Source organism: Tachyglossus aculeatus, chromosome 5 (assembly GCF_015852505.1).
Source record: "Tachyglossus aculeatus isolate mTacAcu1 chromosome 5, mTacAcu1.pri, whole genome shotgun sequence".
Taxonomy (NCBI): domain Eukaryota; kingdom Metazoa; phylum Chordata; class Mammalia; order Monotremata; family Tachyglossidae; genus Tachyglossus; species Tachyglossus aculeatus.
The window spans coordinates 87524332-87542263 of NC_052070.1; the positions used below are offsets into that span (position 1 = coordinate 87524332).

A 17932-nucleotide genomic window follows, 5' to 3' on the forward strand; every position below is an offset into this window, starting at 1 on the left:
TCCACCAGGAACCGGCCAAGCCCTCCCAAGGCAGAAACCAGAGAAGTTTGGCTCTCCTGGTGATTCACGGCGGGTCCGTTTCCTTCACCGGGGGACCGACGGAAACGATCACCCAGGCCCCGAGGCTTGCTGCCTGGGGCTGAGAAGGGAATGGGTACTTCAAGCCAATGCAAAAGACCTCTGGGGCCCCTTAGGGATTTGGGGGTCACTTGAAGAAAGTACCCTTTTCGTAGGTGGATCCCTGTGAGGACTGCAGATTCTTCTAGGATCCGGGGGCCCCTTTCTCATGGCCACAGGACTCCTCTGTCTTAGCATTTGAGCTCAGAAACTTGGAGGCCACACTCCCCCAGTACCGCATGACCGATTCTGCACCCGGTGCCCATGGGGGTCTTTCCTCCCCATTCCTCAGTTTCCACCCTAGAAAACCGAGTGCCCTGAGGCCAGCGCACTGGCTGTCTCTGCCCCAGAATCGGAGGCTACTCACTTTTTTAAGGGCTCAATCACCGTCCTCTGGATCTGATTCACCTGGCCACAAAACAAAACAGATGAGGTCAGAGCAATGAGGGCAGGTGGCAATACGGATCTTACTACTGCCCAGCTTTGGGGGGGGGAGCTGGTTTTGGGATTGACAGGTTTTGAATGTGATATTGAGACTCCTTCTATCCCCTTTAGTCAATTCACCTCCCCTTCCCGCCACCCCTGCTGACTGCTTCCAAAATCTTTCCATGGGTATCCTGACGGTGCCACGCCTTTTTAAAATGGTATTGGTTACGCGCTGGGGTGAATACAAAGTAATCAGGGTGGACACGGTCCATGTCCCATATGGGGCTCACAATCTTCAGCCCCATTTTACAGATGCAGAGAAGTGAAGTGACAAACCCAAGGTCACAGAACGGACAAGTGGCGGAGCCAAGATTAGATTCCCAGGCCCGTGCTCTATCCATCAGGCTGTGCTGTTTCTTATCTGAAGCAGGGCCTTTGAGGGCTGCCTAGGCAGCTTCGGAAACTCATTTTCTTAATCCGAAGGGCTGACTCTCATGTTTCGAGGTCATCACATCAACATCCCCGCTGGCTTTATAATGGCCTGCCTGTGAACTGTGCTGGCGGTGTGGGGAGTAGCCTCTAGATTGACTGTAGCCTCAACGTGGAGCCCAGCACAGGACAGCAGTCCCTCTGGTCCCAGTGGTGGGGGGGGAGGGCACGCCCCTGAAGACTGAGCCTGTGAGGCCTGGTGGGGTCCCCACAAAGTTGAGCCTAGTTGCATTTGGATGCACCCTGCAGCCCTTTCTACTCTGTTTCCAGGATCTGGGCTTCAGGAAACCTGCAGAGCAGCGGTTGGGGCTCTGTCCCAGGGGCCCGCTAGCTTGGACACGTACGCTTGTCCTGGGAACGGTTGGAGTTACAACTCCTAGCAGCCAATGGGTCAGCACTCCATGCCCTGTCTTCCACCCTCTTGCCCCCTCTCTACCCAATTGAGCTCCAAGCCCATTTCCAGTTTGGCCCAGTCTCACTTCCAGTTAGTCCTGGGCTTGACTGGTGCGGCCTGGGGCTGTGCTGGAGCTGGACAGGCTGGCCCCAGGCAGAGGCCCGTGGCTTTTGGCAAGTGGCCTCCACCCTTCAAGGGACTAGGCCGGGGAGCTAGAGTCAATAATGGACCCTTAACTGGTACTCCATGGACTAATCTGGGAAGGTCAGCACCAGTCAAAGGGAAAACCTGGACCCTTGGGGATTCTGGAGTTTGTGGGGCAGGGGGAAGGCTGGAGGTGTGGAAATGGGCCAATAGAAGGGAGAAAGGGGATAGACACCCTTTGATCCCCAAGCCCCTAATCACCTTTTCCTGATTAAAAGAGTCCATCCGCTTCATGGCTGTGTCTAAGGCCGTCACCATGTCCAAAAACTCTTCATCTTGCTCACAGAGAGGATTGGACAGCAGATCCGAAGAGATCTTCACAGCTGACTTGGACATTGCTGCAAGAGGGCCGGCCCCATTCGCCCGGCGGTCAAAGAGAGGGTTAGAAAATCGTGACTTTTCATAGAGCCTTAGGGTAAACCCACGCCAGGTTTGGTGGCTAACTTTCCAGAAATGCAAGGCAGGGTATAGGTGGAGGGCAGCCAGAGGCCCAGGAATCCAGTCGGAAAGAGCTGTAGGTCTGGGCTCCCTTCGGCCCAAGACAAACCTGAAGCTCAGTTAATCCGAGAGACACCTGGCCACCGTGGAAAGAGAACCAGTGTCCAGAATGGGGCCTTTCCACAAGGAGAGCAGCCCACGCTACACAAGCCACCCATTTCGGCCTGGGCTAGATCACCCCCCAGAACTGCTCGGGGGCTGGCAGGGGTAATGTTAATCATTCTCATCTGATACTAGAATGGGCTACCAAAGAAAGCCGTGGATTCTCCTTCCTTAGAAGTTACACGAACTGGAAACAGCCCCCCAGACCCTCCCACAACCAGGGGCGTTTTAGGCTGGGAACCACTGAGCAAGTTGTTTCTTGGCCGAGCATCTTTCACACTGACACTCAGGCACAAAGGGCAACTATTAGACACAACGTGAAGGTGAAGAAAGAATCTTTTGTAACATACAAGCTGCTCTGGATCGAGCCTCTTCAGTTTAGTTCAGTAGCCGGCTGAATGTCTCTTTTTCCCATTTTCTGAACTCAGCCGGACTAATGCCAGCACCTCTGCGATTGACCCCCAACGTGTCCCAAAAAGGGGGTGAAAAAGGTGCGTGGTTTTACCTATACACTTCCTTTGTGCTGGCCCTTTTCTCCCCAAGAGTGACCCTTAGGATTTCTCCAGAACTGCTGTTCAGTTGCTGGATCCCAGAAATTGGAGTTCTTAGAGAAGCAGCGTGGCACAGTGGCAAGAGCTCGGGCTTTGGGGTCAGAGGTCATGGGTTCAAACCCTGGCTCCGCCAATTGTCAGCTGTGTGACTTTGGGCAAGTCACTTCACTTCTCTGGGCCTCATCTGTAAAATGGGGATTAAACTGTGAGCCCCCCGTGGGACAACCTGATCACCTTGCAACCTCCCCGGTACTTAGAACAGTGCTTTGCACATAGTAAGCGCTTAATAGATGCCATCATTATTATTATTATTTAATCTTCATGGCAGAGCAGAGCAAATAAGTACCTGGGTGTACCACACAACCTCTGCCGTTTAGTGCTTTGCACATAGTAAGCGCTTAACAAATGCCATTATTATTTATTTATTTGTACTCTCCCAAGCACTTAGTACAGTGTTCTACACACAGTAAGCTCTCAAATACCAATGATCGATTGGTTCCTCATCGCAGCTAAGCATTCCCTTCACGGCAGGCCAACTCTCTCGCTTCTCGGGCTAGTCCAACCAGCTCTCAGGAGTCCATCCCCGTCTCCAGGGTGCCCCAGCCACTGTCAACTCACAGTTCCAACCAGTCGCGGAGAACGTAAGGTCGGTTTTGTTGCCCCAGGTTTCAGAGTGACTTGAGAGAACCTCTGCTTCTGGCAACTTAGTGCCAAAAATCAACCAAACATCCAAAGCCACCCGGAATGTTGCTAGTCAACAAGGGCCAGAACAATAATCCCCTCTAGACTTTAAGATCACTGTGGGCAGGGAACGTATCAACCAGCTCTGTTATACTGTACTCTCCCAAGTGCTTAGTATGGTGCTCTGCATATAGTAAGCATTCAATAAATGTGATTAATTGATTGATGGAGAGCAATGAACTTGTCTTGGGACTTGGAAGGGTTACTTGGGCTTCTCATCTTGTGGCCTTGCCTTTGAGGCTGCTCCTCAGAGTGGCCCAGGGTCAGACACCATCCCAGGAGCTTTCCCTCTCTCTAGACCTCGCTTCACCTTGGAAAGCCTGGGTGATCTTACTTACCGAGGTCAGCGTCGGTGCTCTTCTTCATGTCCTTCTGCAACTTCTTGGTCTGATCTTCTAGCCTGAAAGAGAGGGGAAGCGGAGGGCTGGGTTTGGGGGCTTCAATCTCGTTTGGTGCTGCTCAGCCCCATCAAGCACCCTGCTCTCAGATACTCCCTAGAAGGGCTGTGGGGAGGGGCCTGGCTACAGACTGATTTTTAGGGAGGATTGAAATGTCACTTGTGCTACTGCGCTGCTTGAGGTCTTATCCCTCAAGGATTAGAGGGAGCTACTCATGTGTAGCCATCCGTCGGAGATCATGGGAAAAACAAGACAAAACACTTAAACAGCTGAATGGACCAGGCTGCTCTGAACTAACTGGAACTAACTGGAGAGACAAGTGATGGTAACAGGATACATCAAGCAGATATTATAAGCAAAATGAGATGACCAAACTCTCTCACATGCTTTTATTCTCTTTCTCTTTTTCTCTCTATTTCTATCCCCCCACCCCCACCCCTCTCCCCTTTTTTTAGTGGTACTTGTTAAGCACTCACTATGTGCCAGTTACTGTTCTAAGAGCTGGGGTAGATACAAAGTAATCATGTTGGGCACAGTCCCTGTCCCTAATAATAATAATAATGATAATAATAACAACAATGATGGCATTTAATAAGCGCTTACTATGTGCAAAGCACCATTCTAAGTGCTGGGGAGGTTACAAGGTGAGCAGGTTGTCCCACGGCGGGCTCACAGTCTTAATCCCCATTTTACAGAGGCACAGAGAAGTTGAGTGACTTGCCCAAAGTCACACAGCTGACAATTGGTGGAGCCAGGATTTGAACCCATGATCTCTGACTCATCATCATCATCATCAATCGTATTTATTGAGCGCTTACTGTGTGCAGAGCACTGTACTAAGCGCCTGTGCTCTTTCCACTGAGCCACGCTGCTTCTCTAAATGGGACTCACAGTCTTGAGCCCCATCTTAAAGGTGAGGTAACTGAGGTGTGGAGAAGGAAAGTGACTTGCCCGAGATCACACAGCAAGCAAATGACGGAGCTGGGATTCGAACCCAGATCCCTCTGACTCCCAGGCTTGTGTGCTCTATCCATTAGGCCACACGCTGCTTCAGGCTGCCACTTTCCACCTCCCTCCTCCTCCTCCCTCCAGGGGCTGACAACTCACTGTTGGAGTTTTCCATATTCTCTTTCAAAGTCTCTCTCCACCTGTAACAGAGAAAGAGATGGCTCACTTAACCCAGAAATGACAGCATGTAGGAAAAATCTCCCCGCTCAGTGCACCTCCACCCCCGGCCCAGAGGAAGCAACGCCGTCCAGCCCGTTCAAGTAGCAACAGATCCTCGGTGACACATTCTCTCTGGGTTCCCAAATGAATTTAGAGTTGCCCGATCCAGGGAAAGGGACTCCCGTCCCAGACGGGCCACCGGGGCCTTGACCCAGCGAATTGGGTTCCTGTTCCTTCGCTCTAAGGGCTAGGCCACCGAGCTAGTTCTTCTCTCTTTCCAGGGGCAGCGAAAGAACTGAGAATGTCACTAAAAGACTGGGAAATGCCATGAGGAGGGGTGGAAGGTAGGTCATATTTTAGGCCTTCAAAAATAGTAAGCAGCAGCCACCTCCCAAAGGTGTGGAAGGAGAATTATTTTATTTTACTTGTACATATTTACATATTCTATTTATTTTATTTTGTTAATGTGTTTTGTTTTGTTGTCTGTCTCCCCCTTATAGACTGTGAGTCCGCTGTTGCCAACTTGTACTTCCCAAGCGCTTAGTACAGTGCTCTGCACACAGTAAGCGCTCAATAAATACGATTGAATGAATGAATGAGAAGGGAAACTCTATCCGCAGAGTGCCATGAGCTACTGGAATTAAAACTGGAGACCCAGCAGTCCTGACACCCAGTCCTTTGTTCTCACAACTTCCTTTTCTGCTGTCCCGCCTCTGAAAATATCGGCTCCATGGGCAGAAAAGAGGATGCTCAAAACGGGGTCTGGTGAACCAAAAATCAGTCTCGGGGAAGCCAACAGAAGTCTCCTTTCTTCTCACCTTCGTTCTCAATCTCCTCAGGTGCACCCTCAGTTCAGACTGCCTTGGCTGATGCATTTTACTCAATGTAATGATGTTTTTTTCTTATTTTAGGTTGCAGCTCTGCCTCAGGATGGCCAGTGGACTTACTCTTGACCTGAATGTTTACTGCCTGTAGCCAATGGGCCCATCTGCACAGCTCTTTAGAACCCCAGTGACTCAGTTTCTAAAATATCATTTTGCTCCCATCTCCGCACTCCTCAAAATCCTCCAATGGTTCATTCCTCACCGCATTAAGGATAAACTCCTGATCATCAGCTTTAAAGCTCTCAATCGGCTCTTTCTTATTCTTACCCCTCTCCCACTTCAACCTAGCTCATACATTCTGCTCTTACCAAGCCAACCTACTCACTCTTCATCTCTCTCGCTGCTGATCTCTTGCTCCCGCCCTCTTTCCCATCCCACAGAGCACTACTCTCTCCATCTTCAAAGCCCTTCTGAAGTCACATCTCCTCTATGAGGCTTTCCCCCGTTAATCTCTCAGCTCCTCTGCACTTAGTACAGCATAGCAATTGCTCAATAAATACTACTGATTGATTCTTCGCAACCTTCCATTACAATCCTGTAAAGTGGAGATTAAAGCTGTGAGTCTCACATAGGTCATGGACTGTGTCAGTCACTCAACTGTATTTATTAAGCGCTCACTTTGAGCTCAATAAATACAATTATTTATTGTAATTGTACACACACAATTACCGTGTGCATACTATGCGCTTGGGAGAGTACACTATAACAATATAACAGACACATTCCCTGTCCATAATGAACTTACAGTCTAGAGGGGGAAACAGACAATAATATAAATAAATAAAATTACAGCTATGTTCATATGTGCTGTGGGGCTGAGAGGGAGGATGAAAAAAGGTTGCAAGTCAAAGAAATGCAGAAGGGAGTGGGAGAAGAGGAGAGAAGGGTTTAGTGAGGGAAGGCCTCTTGATGGTGAGCATTAGAGGAGCAAAGTATGCGGGCTGGGTTGTAGTAGGAGAGTAGCGAGATGAGGTAGGAGGGGGAAAGGTGATTGAGGGCTTTAAAGCCAATGGTAAAGAGTTTCTGTTTTAGGCAGAGGTGGGTGTACAGCCTTTAGAGGATGTTGAGGAGTGGGAATGGACTAAACACTTTTGTTGATAAATGATCCATGCAGCAGAGTGAAGTAGGGACTGGAGTGTAGAAAGACAGGAGGCAGGGAGGTCAGCAAAGAGGCTGATCCAGTAATCAAGGTGGGATAGGATAAGTGCTTGGACTAATGTGATAATTTGAGTGGAAAGGAAATGATGGATTTTAGTGATGCTGTGAAGGTCGAACCGGCAGGATTTAGTAATGGATTGAATATGTGGGTTGAATGAGAGAGAAGAGTCAAGGATAATTCCTGTCAGACAGGAAGGATGGCGATGCCATCTACAGTGATGGGAAAGTCAGGGGAAGGACAAACTTTAGATGGGAAGATAAGGAGTTCTGTTATAGACAGGTTAGGTTTGAGGTGATGGCGGGACATCCAAGTAGAGATGTCTTGAAGGCAGGAGGAAATAAGATAATCGGGTTTGGACACCTCAGTCCCACTGCAGAGTGGGACTGAGGTGTCCAAACCCGATTATCTTATATCTACCCCAGGGCTTAGACCAGTACTGGCACTTTGTGAGCAGTTAATAAATACTATTTTAAAAACAGGCGCACAAATACACAAAAACACCTCCTTCGTGAAGCGCTCCCTGATTAAGAGCTGGACTTCTACTTCTGCGATAATCGTACCCTTCTTATGTTCTTCTACCCACAGTCCCATTCTTGTGGGGATGTATGTGGCTTAAGTGGGAGGGGGCTGATCACATGGAGTCAGACTCGGAGGAACATCTGCCGGGGCCTCTGTTGACAGGCCAAAGCCCGTGCTCCCGCAGAGCGGAGGTGTGTGTGGTGTGTGCATGTGTGTTTCTGACCGTCAGCATACTGCCCCATCCCCATCCCAAGTTGCTCAGGAACAAATGATGGTATTTGTCAGACACTGTCTCTGTCCTGCAATGCGCTTACAGTCCAAGTAGGAAGAACAACAGGTATTTAATGCCCATTTTAAAGACGAGGAAACTGAGGCCCAGAGAAGTTCCATCGCACAAGGTCACATGGCAGGTAAGTGGCAGACATGGGCATGATGACCATTCCCGGTGACAGGGCCGGGTATGGGCAGCTCTAGTGTGGCTCAGGGGCATCACCAGCTTGGAAAGGAAGATCACAAAACACCATCATGGGAGCAGAAGACAACTCACCCCTAAAACAGCTGGCCAGTGGCAATGGGCAAGGGGCACTCGTGCTGCTCCTTAGGTGGGAAGGTGGGAGGGGAGCCTAGGGACCTGCCCAACATCCCCGGGCGGCCTAATAAAAGCTGAGAGGCCGGTGGAGCCGACCTGGGAAAGCTTCCGTCCGGCAGTTTATCTTGCCTTTCTCCCTTTAGTCTGTAAGTTCCTCGGCGGGCAGGGATCACACAGTCTCCCTCCTTTATAAGGCTGCAGCCCCCAGAACAGGGCTCTCCCGCTCTGGCACTTGCTGAGCCCACTCTGAGGATGATAATGCTGAGGTGGGCTGGTCCAACAGCTGCCTGAGGTAGCGCCGAAAGGGAAACTGAAGTTCAGAGACGCTAAGTGGCTTGCCCAAAGCCTCCCAAAGAGTATCGGTGGCAGAGCCAGAATTAGAAGGCCAAGCCCATGTTCCAGGCTGCCGCCGAGCTCACCAAGCCCCGCCACCTCTCTCCTGGGAGAGTAGGGGTGACTGGAGATCTAAGACCCACTACCCAGGGGACTGGCTGGATCTCGGCCAGGACCAACTCAGGGTGGGCAGGGCAGACCTATGGAGGGACCCATCACCCCCGCCAGCTCTTCCATACATTCAACTCCCTTCTCAGGCCCCCGGTTCCTCCCCCTCCTCCTTCCCTCACCCTCAACGATCTGGCCTCCTACTTCATTAACAAAATTAAATCCATCAGGTTCGACCTCCCCAAAGTCACTTCCCCCCCTTCTCCAACCCCCCAGCTCTCAACACTCTCTGCTACTCTCCCATCCTTCCCAGCAGAATCCTCAGAGGAGCTCTCCTCCCTCTTCTCAAGTGCTACTCCGGCCACCTGTGCTTCTGACCCCATTCCCTCTCATCTCATGAAATCTCTCGCTCCATCCCTTCTCCCCTCCTTAACTTCCATCTTCAACCGCTCACTCTCCACTGGTTCCTTCCCCTCTGCCTTCAAACATGCCCATGTCTCTCCCATCCTAAAAAAACCCTCTCTTGACCCCACCTCACCTTCTAGTTATCGCCCCATCTCCCTCCTACCATTCCTTTCCAAACTCCTTGAACGAGTTGTCTACACGCGCTGCCTCGAATTCCTCAACAACAACTCTCTCCTCGACCCCCTCCAGTCTGGCTTCCGTCCCCTACATTCCACGGAAACCGCCCTCTCAAAGGTCACCAATGACCTCCTGCTTGCCAAATCCAACGGCTCCTACTCTGTCCTAATCCTCCTCGACCTCTCAGCTGCCTTCGACACTGTGGACCACCCCCTTCTCCTCAACACGCTATCCGACCTTGGCTTCACAGACTCCGTCCTCTCCTGGTTCTCCTCTTATCTCTCCAGTCGTTCATTCTCAGTCTCTTTTGCAGGCTCCTCCTCCCCCTCCCATCCTCTTACTGTGGGGGTTCCCCAAGGTTCAGTGCTTGGTCCCCTTCTGTTCTCGATCTACATGCACTCCCTTGGTGACCTCATTCGCTCCCACGGCTTCAACTATCATCTCTACGCTGATGACACCCAGATCTACATCTCTGCCCCCGCTCTCTCCCCCTCCCTCCAGGCTCGCATCTCCTCCTGCCTTCAGGACATCTCCATCTGGATGTCCGCCCGCCACCTAAAGCTCAACATGTCGAAGACTGAGCTCCTTGTCTTCCCTCCCAAACCTTGTCCTCTCCCTGACTTTCCCATCTCTGTTGACGGCACTACCATCCTTCCCGTCTCACAAGCCCGCAACCTTGGTGTCATCCTCGACTCTGCTCTCTCATTCACCCCTCACATCCAAGCCGTCACCAAAACCTGCCGGTCCCAGCTCCGCAACATTGCCAAGATCCGCCCTTTCCTCTCCATCCATACCGCTACCCTGATCATTCAAGCTCTCATCCTATCCCGTCTGGACTACTGCATCAGCCTTCTCTCTGATCTCCCATCCTCGTGTCTCTCCCCACTTCAATCCATACGTCATGCTGCTGCCCGGATTGTCTTTGTCCAGAAACGCTCTGGGCATGTTACTCCCCTCCTCAAAAATCTCCAGTGGCTACCAATCAATCAATCAATCAATCGTATTTGTTGAGCACTTACTATATGCAGAGCACTGTACTAAGTGCTTGGGAAGTACAAGTTGGCAACATATAGAGACAGTCCCTACCCAATAGTGGGCTCACAGTCTAAAAGGGGGAGACAGAGAACAAAACCAAACACACTAACAAAATAAAATAAATAGAATAGATATGTACAAGTAAAATAAATAGAGTAATAAATATGTACAAACATATATACATATATACAGGTGCTGTGGGGAAGGGAAGGAGGTAAGATGGGGGGATGGAGAGGGGGACGAGGGGGAGAGGAAGGAAGGGGCTCAGTCTGGGAAGTCCTCCTGGAGGAGGTGAGCTCTCAGTAGGGCCTTGAAGGGAGGAAGAGAGCTAGCTTGGCGGATGGGCAGAGGGAGGGCATTCCAGGCCCGGGGGATGACGTGGGCCGGGGGTCGATGGCGGGACAGGTGAGAACGAGGTGCGGTGAGGAGATTAGCGGTGGAGGAGCGGAGGGTGCGGGCTGGGCAGTAGAAGGAGAGAAGGGAGGTGAGGTAGGAGGGGGCGAGGTGATGGACAGCCTTGAAGCCCAGGGTGAGGAGTTTCTGCCTGATGCGCAGATTGATTGGTAGCCATTGGATGTTTTTGAGGAGGGGAGTGATATGCCCAGAGCATTTCTGGACAAAGATAATCCGGGCAGCAGCATGAAGTATGGATTAAAGTGGAGAGAGACACAAGGATGGGAGATCAGAGAGAAGGCTGGTGCAGTAGTCCAGACGGGATAGGATGACAGCTTAAATGAGCAGGGTAGCAGTTTGGATGGAGAGGAAAGGGCGGATCTTGGCAATGTTGTGGAGCATCAGGCAGAAACTCCTCACCCTGGGCTTCAAGGCTGTCCATCACCTCGCCCCCTCCTACCTCACCTCCCTTCTCTCCTTCTACAGCCCACCCCGCACCCTCCGCTCCTCTGCTGCTAATCTCCTCACTGTACCTCGTTCTCGCCTGTCCCGCTATCGACCCCCGGCCCACGTCATCCCCCGGGCCTGGAATGCCCTCCCTCTGTCGTTCCGCCAAGCTAGCTCTCTTCCTCCCTTCAAGGCCCTACTGAGAGCTCACCTCCTCCAGGAGGACTTCCCAGACTGAGCCCCTTCCTTCCTCTCCCCCTCGTCCCCCTCTCCATCCCCCCCAACTTACCTCCTTCCCTTCCCCACAGCACCTGTATATATGTATATATGTTTGTACATATTTATTACTCTATTTATTTATTTTACTTGTACATATCTATTCTATTTATTTTATTTTGTTAGTGTGTTTGGTTTTGTTCTCTGTCTCCCCCTTTTAGACTGTGAGCCCACTACTGGGTAGGGACTGTCTCTATATGTTGCCAACTTGTACTTCCCAAGCACTTAGTGCAGTGCTCTGCACACAGTAAGCACTCAATAAATACGATTGATGATGATGATGATGATGAGGGGAGGCAAGGGAGTTTGCAACCTTTGGCTTCCATTCATCTCTTTTCTGCAATTTCACCAGGTTTGCTGGTGTGTGGGATGTTGGGAGCACCTGGCTTTCCTGGGCTGGGGTTGCTGAGGCTTGTGTGGATTCTGCCTTCCAACTAGGTCAGTTCATCCTGGGCTGCTCTTGACCCCCGGGACTGCAGCAGGCAGAATGGAAATGGAGAGAGGGATTTGCGGGGGGGGAGAGTGGGGAGGAGGATGGGCTTTTCCTCTCCTCATGCCAAAAAATGCCACCCTGCAGCCTGCAAGACAGCCTGGGAAGCTGGGCCATCTCTCAGCCTCTGGCAGGTGGGCACTGGCTCCCTTCCAAGCCTTCCTGTCACGGGGGGCAGAGGTGAAGGCTCTCTCCCCCTCGAGGGGAAGTGGCTAAGGAGCACCTCTGGAACCCGAGTACCTCAGATGGTGAAGGGCCAGAGGTCGTGTCCCCTGCTCCGCTCCCCAATTTGCCGCCAGGATACGCCCCAGCCTCAGCCCCATCCTGAGGGGAAAACCCCAGGCTGCGGAAAGATCTGAACGTCTTCTGTTTGCTTCCCCTGCCAAAAGGGCAGCTGGATCCCAGTCAACAATTTGAGAGCAAACATCGCTGTGTGGATTGTCAGGCGATCCTAGAGGGCTGGGTCAGGTTGCGGGGTTAGGTTGGAGCGGGCGGCGAGGCTGAGCCAGAGACCACAGCCCTGAACCATCCCGGGCGGGGGCTCCCGACATTCTCCGGGGTTCAAAGCACCAGGAGGCTTTCAAGAGGTGGGGTTTCATCTGCCCCGTGGAGGGGAGAGGAAGACCGTGGCGAGGCAAACACAAGCCACGCAGTGGGGCCAGACAGTAACCTGATCGCTTCATGGCCAAAGCTAGTGATCGGGGAGAGTTGACAGGCAGGTGGGGAGTCCCCTGGCCCGGAACAGCTGGGTCCCTAAGGGGGCCTTCCCCCATTGACTCCTGGAGGGGAACATTTGGAAATCAGCACCTAAACCTTCCTACGGAAAGACTAGGCCCACTCCCCTTGGCATGAGACACCTCCCCTGGTCTAATAAGAATAATAATGGCATTTATTAAGCGCTTACTATGTGCAAAGCACTGTTCTAAGCGCCGAGTCCAGGGAGTTTTCTCTCACCTGGACCCCTTGGAGAACCTGTCCCGTCACAGGACCGAGAGCTGCTTCTGCTCCCGGATGGACCATAAAGCCAACTTAGGTCCTGGGGAGGGGCTCAGGGAAGGGGGTGAGAGTGGAGTGCCGGAGAAAAGGGACCTTCTCGCCACCCTGCAACACACCCTGTTCTAGTTACTCTCTGGGACTTGAAAGGGGAAGCCAGGCAAAGACGTAAAAATCGGGGGGATTTCAGCCATCAAATTTTGTTCCAACCGTCAACCCTGCGGAGTACATGCCATTCCGGCAAAAGCCCTGTCAATAATGGAATTTGTGTTAATAACCTGGGTGCCGAGAACAATAAGGGCAAAGACACAATACCCTCTTTGTGTCTGACGGTTGGGTGCCTTGAGCCAAAAAATCTCCTGAAACTCCCCGAAGATAACACAGGCATTTATTCCCATGACAGGGGCTCCGTGACTTCCAATAACCCAGTCAGCCACATCTGCTCCCCTCCCAGAAAGCGTCTGGGCCAGAAAAACAGTGCGTCACTGTTGTTCAGATGGTAGTTGCCAGAGATGCTGAGACAATTGGGCAGCCCGGGCCTGTTTGATGTGGGGTGAGAGGGAAAGGGTGGAAGGGTCTCGCTACACCGGGTGAGAGGCCCAGGTGAGAGCATGGAGTGTGAGGCTCTGTGTGTGTGTGCGCGCATGCGTGTGCGTGCATGTATGTATGTGGTTGGAGGGGAGATGGCCAGTACGGTAAAAATACTCTGATGCCACCTCACGCAGACACAGGCTCTCCCCGAGCTCAGCCCTGCACAAGGACCCAGTGACAAAGTTGGTGAAGCAACACGGCCGAGTGGAGAGAGCCCAAGCCTGGGGGTCAGAAGACCTGGGTTCTAATCCTGGCCGCAAATCGTCTGCTGTGTGACTTTGGGAAGTCACTTCGCTTCCCTGCGCCTCGGTTCCCTCGTTCGCAAAATGGGGATTCAATGCCCGCTCTTCCACTTAGACTGTGAGCCCCATGTGGGACCTGGTTATCTTCTATCTACACCAGTGGTTACCGCAGTGCTTGGCACAGAGTAAGAACTTAACAAATACTAGAATTATCATCATCATTAACCGAAGACTGAGACCGCGATTGCAATGACTCAGCTCCCAGAGGTGTGGAGTTTATAAAGTGAAGCAGATCATAACTCATATGAATCACGGTAATAGTGTTTCCTCTGTGCTAGACACTGGGGCAGGTAGAGGATAATGAGATTTGACCCAGGCTCTGACCCACACGGGGGGACCGTAATCTACGAGGGAGAAAGGGCTCCCCAGTTTATAGGCAAGGGAACCAAGGCACAGAGAGGTGCAGGCCCGGTGCAGAGCTGGGACTAGATCCTGGGTTGCCTGGCTCTGGAGGGGGGCATAAGGCCACGCTGCCCCTCAAGCCCCGCTCCCTGCCATTCTGGGGATCCACGACCTTTGTAGAAGGATTGGAAGCCAAGGCTGGGGAGAAGACCACCGAGGCCCAAAGGTAAATGAGGACTCCAGGCTGATGATCCGGGCCAAGAGAAGTTTCCTCAGAACTGCCCGACCATCCTTGCCCCAGAGCCCCTGTGGTCTAGGGAGTCTCTGGGCCACTCCTTAGCTTGGAGGGCCGGTGGGTCTTCCGATCGCAGAGCTCTGGCCAACAAATTGGAGTCTACCCTGTCCCTCCCCACAGGGAGAGGCAGCAGGCACCAGAAGGAACAAAGTCCATTCCAGTAATGCTGAGGGCGAGTGGGGTGGGTTTTTTTGTTTTTGTTTATTTTTTTTTGATAAGTGTGAATGCTGGGAATAGAAGCTCCCTTCTCCAAACCACTTCCCCTTCTGATCTAGCCTGGATTGAGCCCTGGAGACCCAAGCCACACCTTCCCACTTCCTGCAGCCGGCCAGAGCCCAACATCTGCACGCCCAGATTCTTTGAGCCGCGGCCGAGAGCCTGCACAGATGGACAGCCCCGGCCCACCCCGGGAGGTCCACTATGAGGGCTGCAGCCCCCCGCCTTCCCAGACCAAATGGACAACGAATGCTTTTTTCTTGTCCCGGAGGGCTCATTCAGCCCCTGGGCTCCCCTCCACCCTTCCCAGCCCCAAACTCCTGACCAGACTTTTGCACGAACTGCTGACAGTGTGACCGCATCTGGTCACGGGGTGACGGGGATGGCCTCGACACCTTGGCGGAGGCTTTTAGGGCAGAGAGACCCGGAAAGAGCTGAGAAAGGAAGCAAGGAGGAGCAGGGCCTCGTCCCCAAACGTTCAGAAGCCTTTAGTTTCTAGTGACTTCCAAGGCAATCACTGGGCCCCCTTTTTGTTGTGGGGGGTTCAGCTCACTAACTCAGTCTACACCCTTTGATTTTGGGAAATCAAAGATGGAAGTAACTACATAGATAGGCAGGCAGAAGCCCTGGTAGTGGTTGGTTTCAGATTAGTGAGAACGCAACCTCAATTCTTTCTTTTTCTGAGCTGCTCGAAGGCTACAGTTGTATGATCCCCAAGTGCCTAGTACAGTGCTCTGTACACCATAGGTACTTAATACATGCTGTTGGAGAAAATAATGATGATGATGATAATGAGGAGGATGAGGAGGAGTAAGGCCAAGAAGCAAAATAGCAGGATGCGGGGTAAAGGCATTTCCGGCTAAGAGTTTACGAGGGGAGATGAAGGGAACCGCCTCAATTCTGGACCGGAGGCTGGAACCGGCTCAGGAAAGCGGCCCTGGGGAGGAATCCCGGTCCTTCTGCAAAAGCTGCTTGAAACCCTGCTCTCTGTCCAGGAGACCCCGGGAGTGGCACAGGAAGGAGGGGTAGCCATGGGCAAGGACCGGCCACTGCGGCACCAGAAGAGTTGGATTACAGGCCAAATCCGAGCTGAGTCCTTTCCTTTCAGGATGTCTCTGAACAGCCTTTCCTGGGGCTCATCTAAGGACATGGGTGACCCCAGATCTCGTCTAAGGGCATGGGTGACCCCAGGTCTTCCCCCAACCCCACTGTGAACGAGAGAAGGAACGATGCCTCTATCCCCTCCTCCCCCACATCCTCAACCCCAAGGAGTGCTAAGCCAAAGTCCCAGTTGGATTTCATTCATTCATTCATGAGCGCTTACTGTGTGCAGAGCACTGTACTAAGCGCTTGGGAAGTACAAGTTGGCAACATATAGAGACGGTCCCTACCCAACAGTGGGCTCACAGTCTAGAAGACTCAGCGAGGGAGGAGGTTTGGATCTCAGAGAGGGGGGCCCGGGTTCTGCCCAAGCCTGAACTACTCACCGTTTTGGGAATAATCTGTTTCTTGGGCTGCCCGATTTTGAATGGAATCCTGCAAGAAACAGAGGGAGAAAGGTGACAGGAGGCCGGAAGCACACGTTGGAGAAGGGCAGGGGAAAGAGAGTGGCCTGCCGTCTCAGACGAGAGCAATGGCACCTGCCTGTTGGCCCGTTTGGGGGTGGCCGCGCTCCGCGGGCAGTACCTGGGCAGCAACAGACCTCGAGCGCATACTTCTGCCCTTCCTCAGCACTTGCGCACTCTTGGATAATAAGGTACAATTGCTCAGCCAATCACTTATTTGGATTACCCTACATTCAAATGCTTTCATCTCTGTACCCCGTTAAGAGTGTAAGCTCCTTGTGAGCAGGGAACGTATCTCATGCTTCTCTCGTACTGTTCCAGGCGCCTAACCCATTGCCTAGCACCCAGTGGGTGCTCAATAAATACCATCACTCCCTGGGGGTGGGGGGGGGGGGGTCTGGCCCAAGTTCATCCCTTTCCTGGCCTCCCTGAAGCATGGTTCTATCCCTTCCCTTATACATAGTCTATCTCCTCTGGCGATCGATCAATAGTATTTATTGAGAGCTTCCTCTCTGCAGAGCACTGTAGTGAGCACTTGGGAGAGAACAATATGATCGAGTTGGTAGACACGTTCCCCGCTTACAAGCAGATTATCGTCTAGAGACACGCTTACCATCTAGAATACTGTGTACTTTGTACCCAGTAAATGCTCAGCAAATACCAATGATGGACTGCCCCTCTGGGCTGTAAACTCACTGTGGGCAAGGGAACATGTCTAACAGATGTGGACAATAGACATGTCTATTGTTAGACAACATGTCTAACAATATAACAGAGTTGGTAGACACGTTCCCTGCTCACAAGCAGATCGTAGTCTACAGACAAGCTTACCGTCTACAATACCGTGTACTCTGTACCCAATAAATGCTCAGCAAATACCAATGATGGACTGCCCCTCTAGGCTGTAAACTCACTGTGGGCAGGGAACATGTCTAACAGACATGGACAATAGACATGTCTATGTTGTCTAACAATAGAACAGAGTTGGTAGACACGCTCCCTGCTCACAAGTAGATCACAGTCTAGAGACAGGCTTACCGTCTAGAATACTGTGTACTCTGTACCCAATAAATGCTCAGCAAATACCAATGATGGATTGTCCCTCTAGGCTGTAAACTCACTGTGGGCAAGGAACGTGTCTACCAACTCTGTTATATTGTACTCTCCCAAGTGCTCAGTACAGTGCTCTGCACAGAGGAAGCACTCAATAAATGCCACTGACTGACTGCAGAGCACTGTACTAAGCATTTAGGAGTGTATAAGACAATAGAAATGGCCTTATGTCGTAGGGCGAGGTGGGCAAGAGCAGAAAAGCCACAGTGCGGGCAGGGGTAGGGTGGCAGAGCGAAGCACTCCTATGACACAGGTTGACCAGACATCTCAGTCTAGGAGGTTTAGTCCAAGAATTTCCGGATTTCAGAATTTCAGGCTTTAGGTTCTTGGGGACACGTCAGTGCCCTGAAAGTCCTCACAGGAGAAAATATGGTCAGCGGACATGCGTGCGCATCTTAAGCAAAGGGATGGCTCAGGTTGGGACGGGGGAGGGGAGAAGAACAGAGGAAGACCACAGTCCAGGAGCCCGTGGGCCAAGTGCAGAGACTCAGGAGTGGATTTGCTTCACGCCTCCCCAGACCCACCACCGCCCCAACCTCCCAGTCCACCATGCTTAATAGCAGCTCCGTTGCCATGCTTCAGGAACTGGGGGTCCCCTCGCCACTGCCCGGTC

At 52.1% G+C, this 17932-nt stretch overlaps 1 protein-coding gene across 1 annotated transcript in view; it reads right to left on the reverse strand.

Moving 5' to 3' along the window:
* BIN3 (bridging integrator 3) overlaps positions 1-17932 on the reverse strand; it is a 52990-nt gene that overhangs the window by 12854 nt on the left and 22204 nt on the right. The window contains exons 2-6 of the mRNA XM_038747491.1: positions 16129-16177; positions 5028-5068; positions 3861-3922; positions 1832-1968; positions 485-525 (exon numbers count right to left, since the gene is read on the reverse strand). Of these exons, the coding sequence (XP_038603419.1) occupies positions 485-525; positions 1832-1968; positions 3861-3922; positions 5028-5068; positions 16129-16177 (330 nt within the window). The remainder of the gene's footprint in view (positions 1-484; positions 526-1831; positions 1969-3860; positions 3923-5027; positions 5069-16128; positions 16178-17932) is intronic.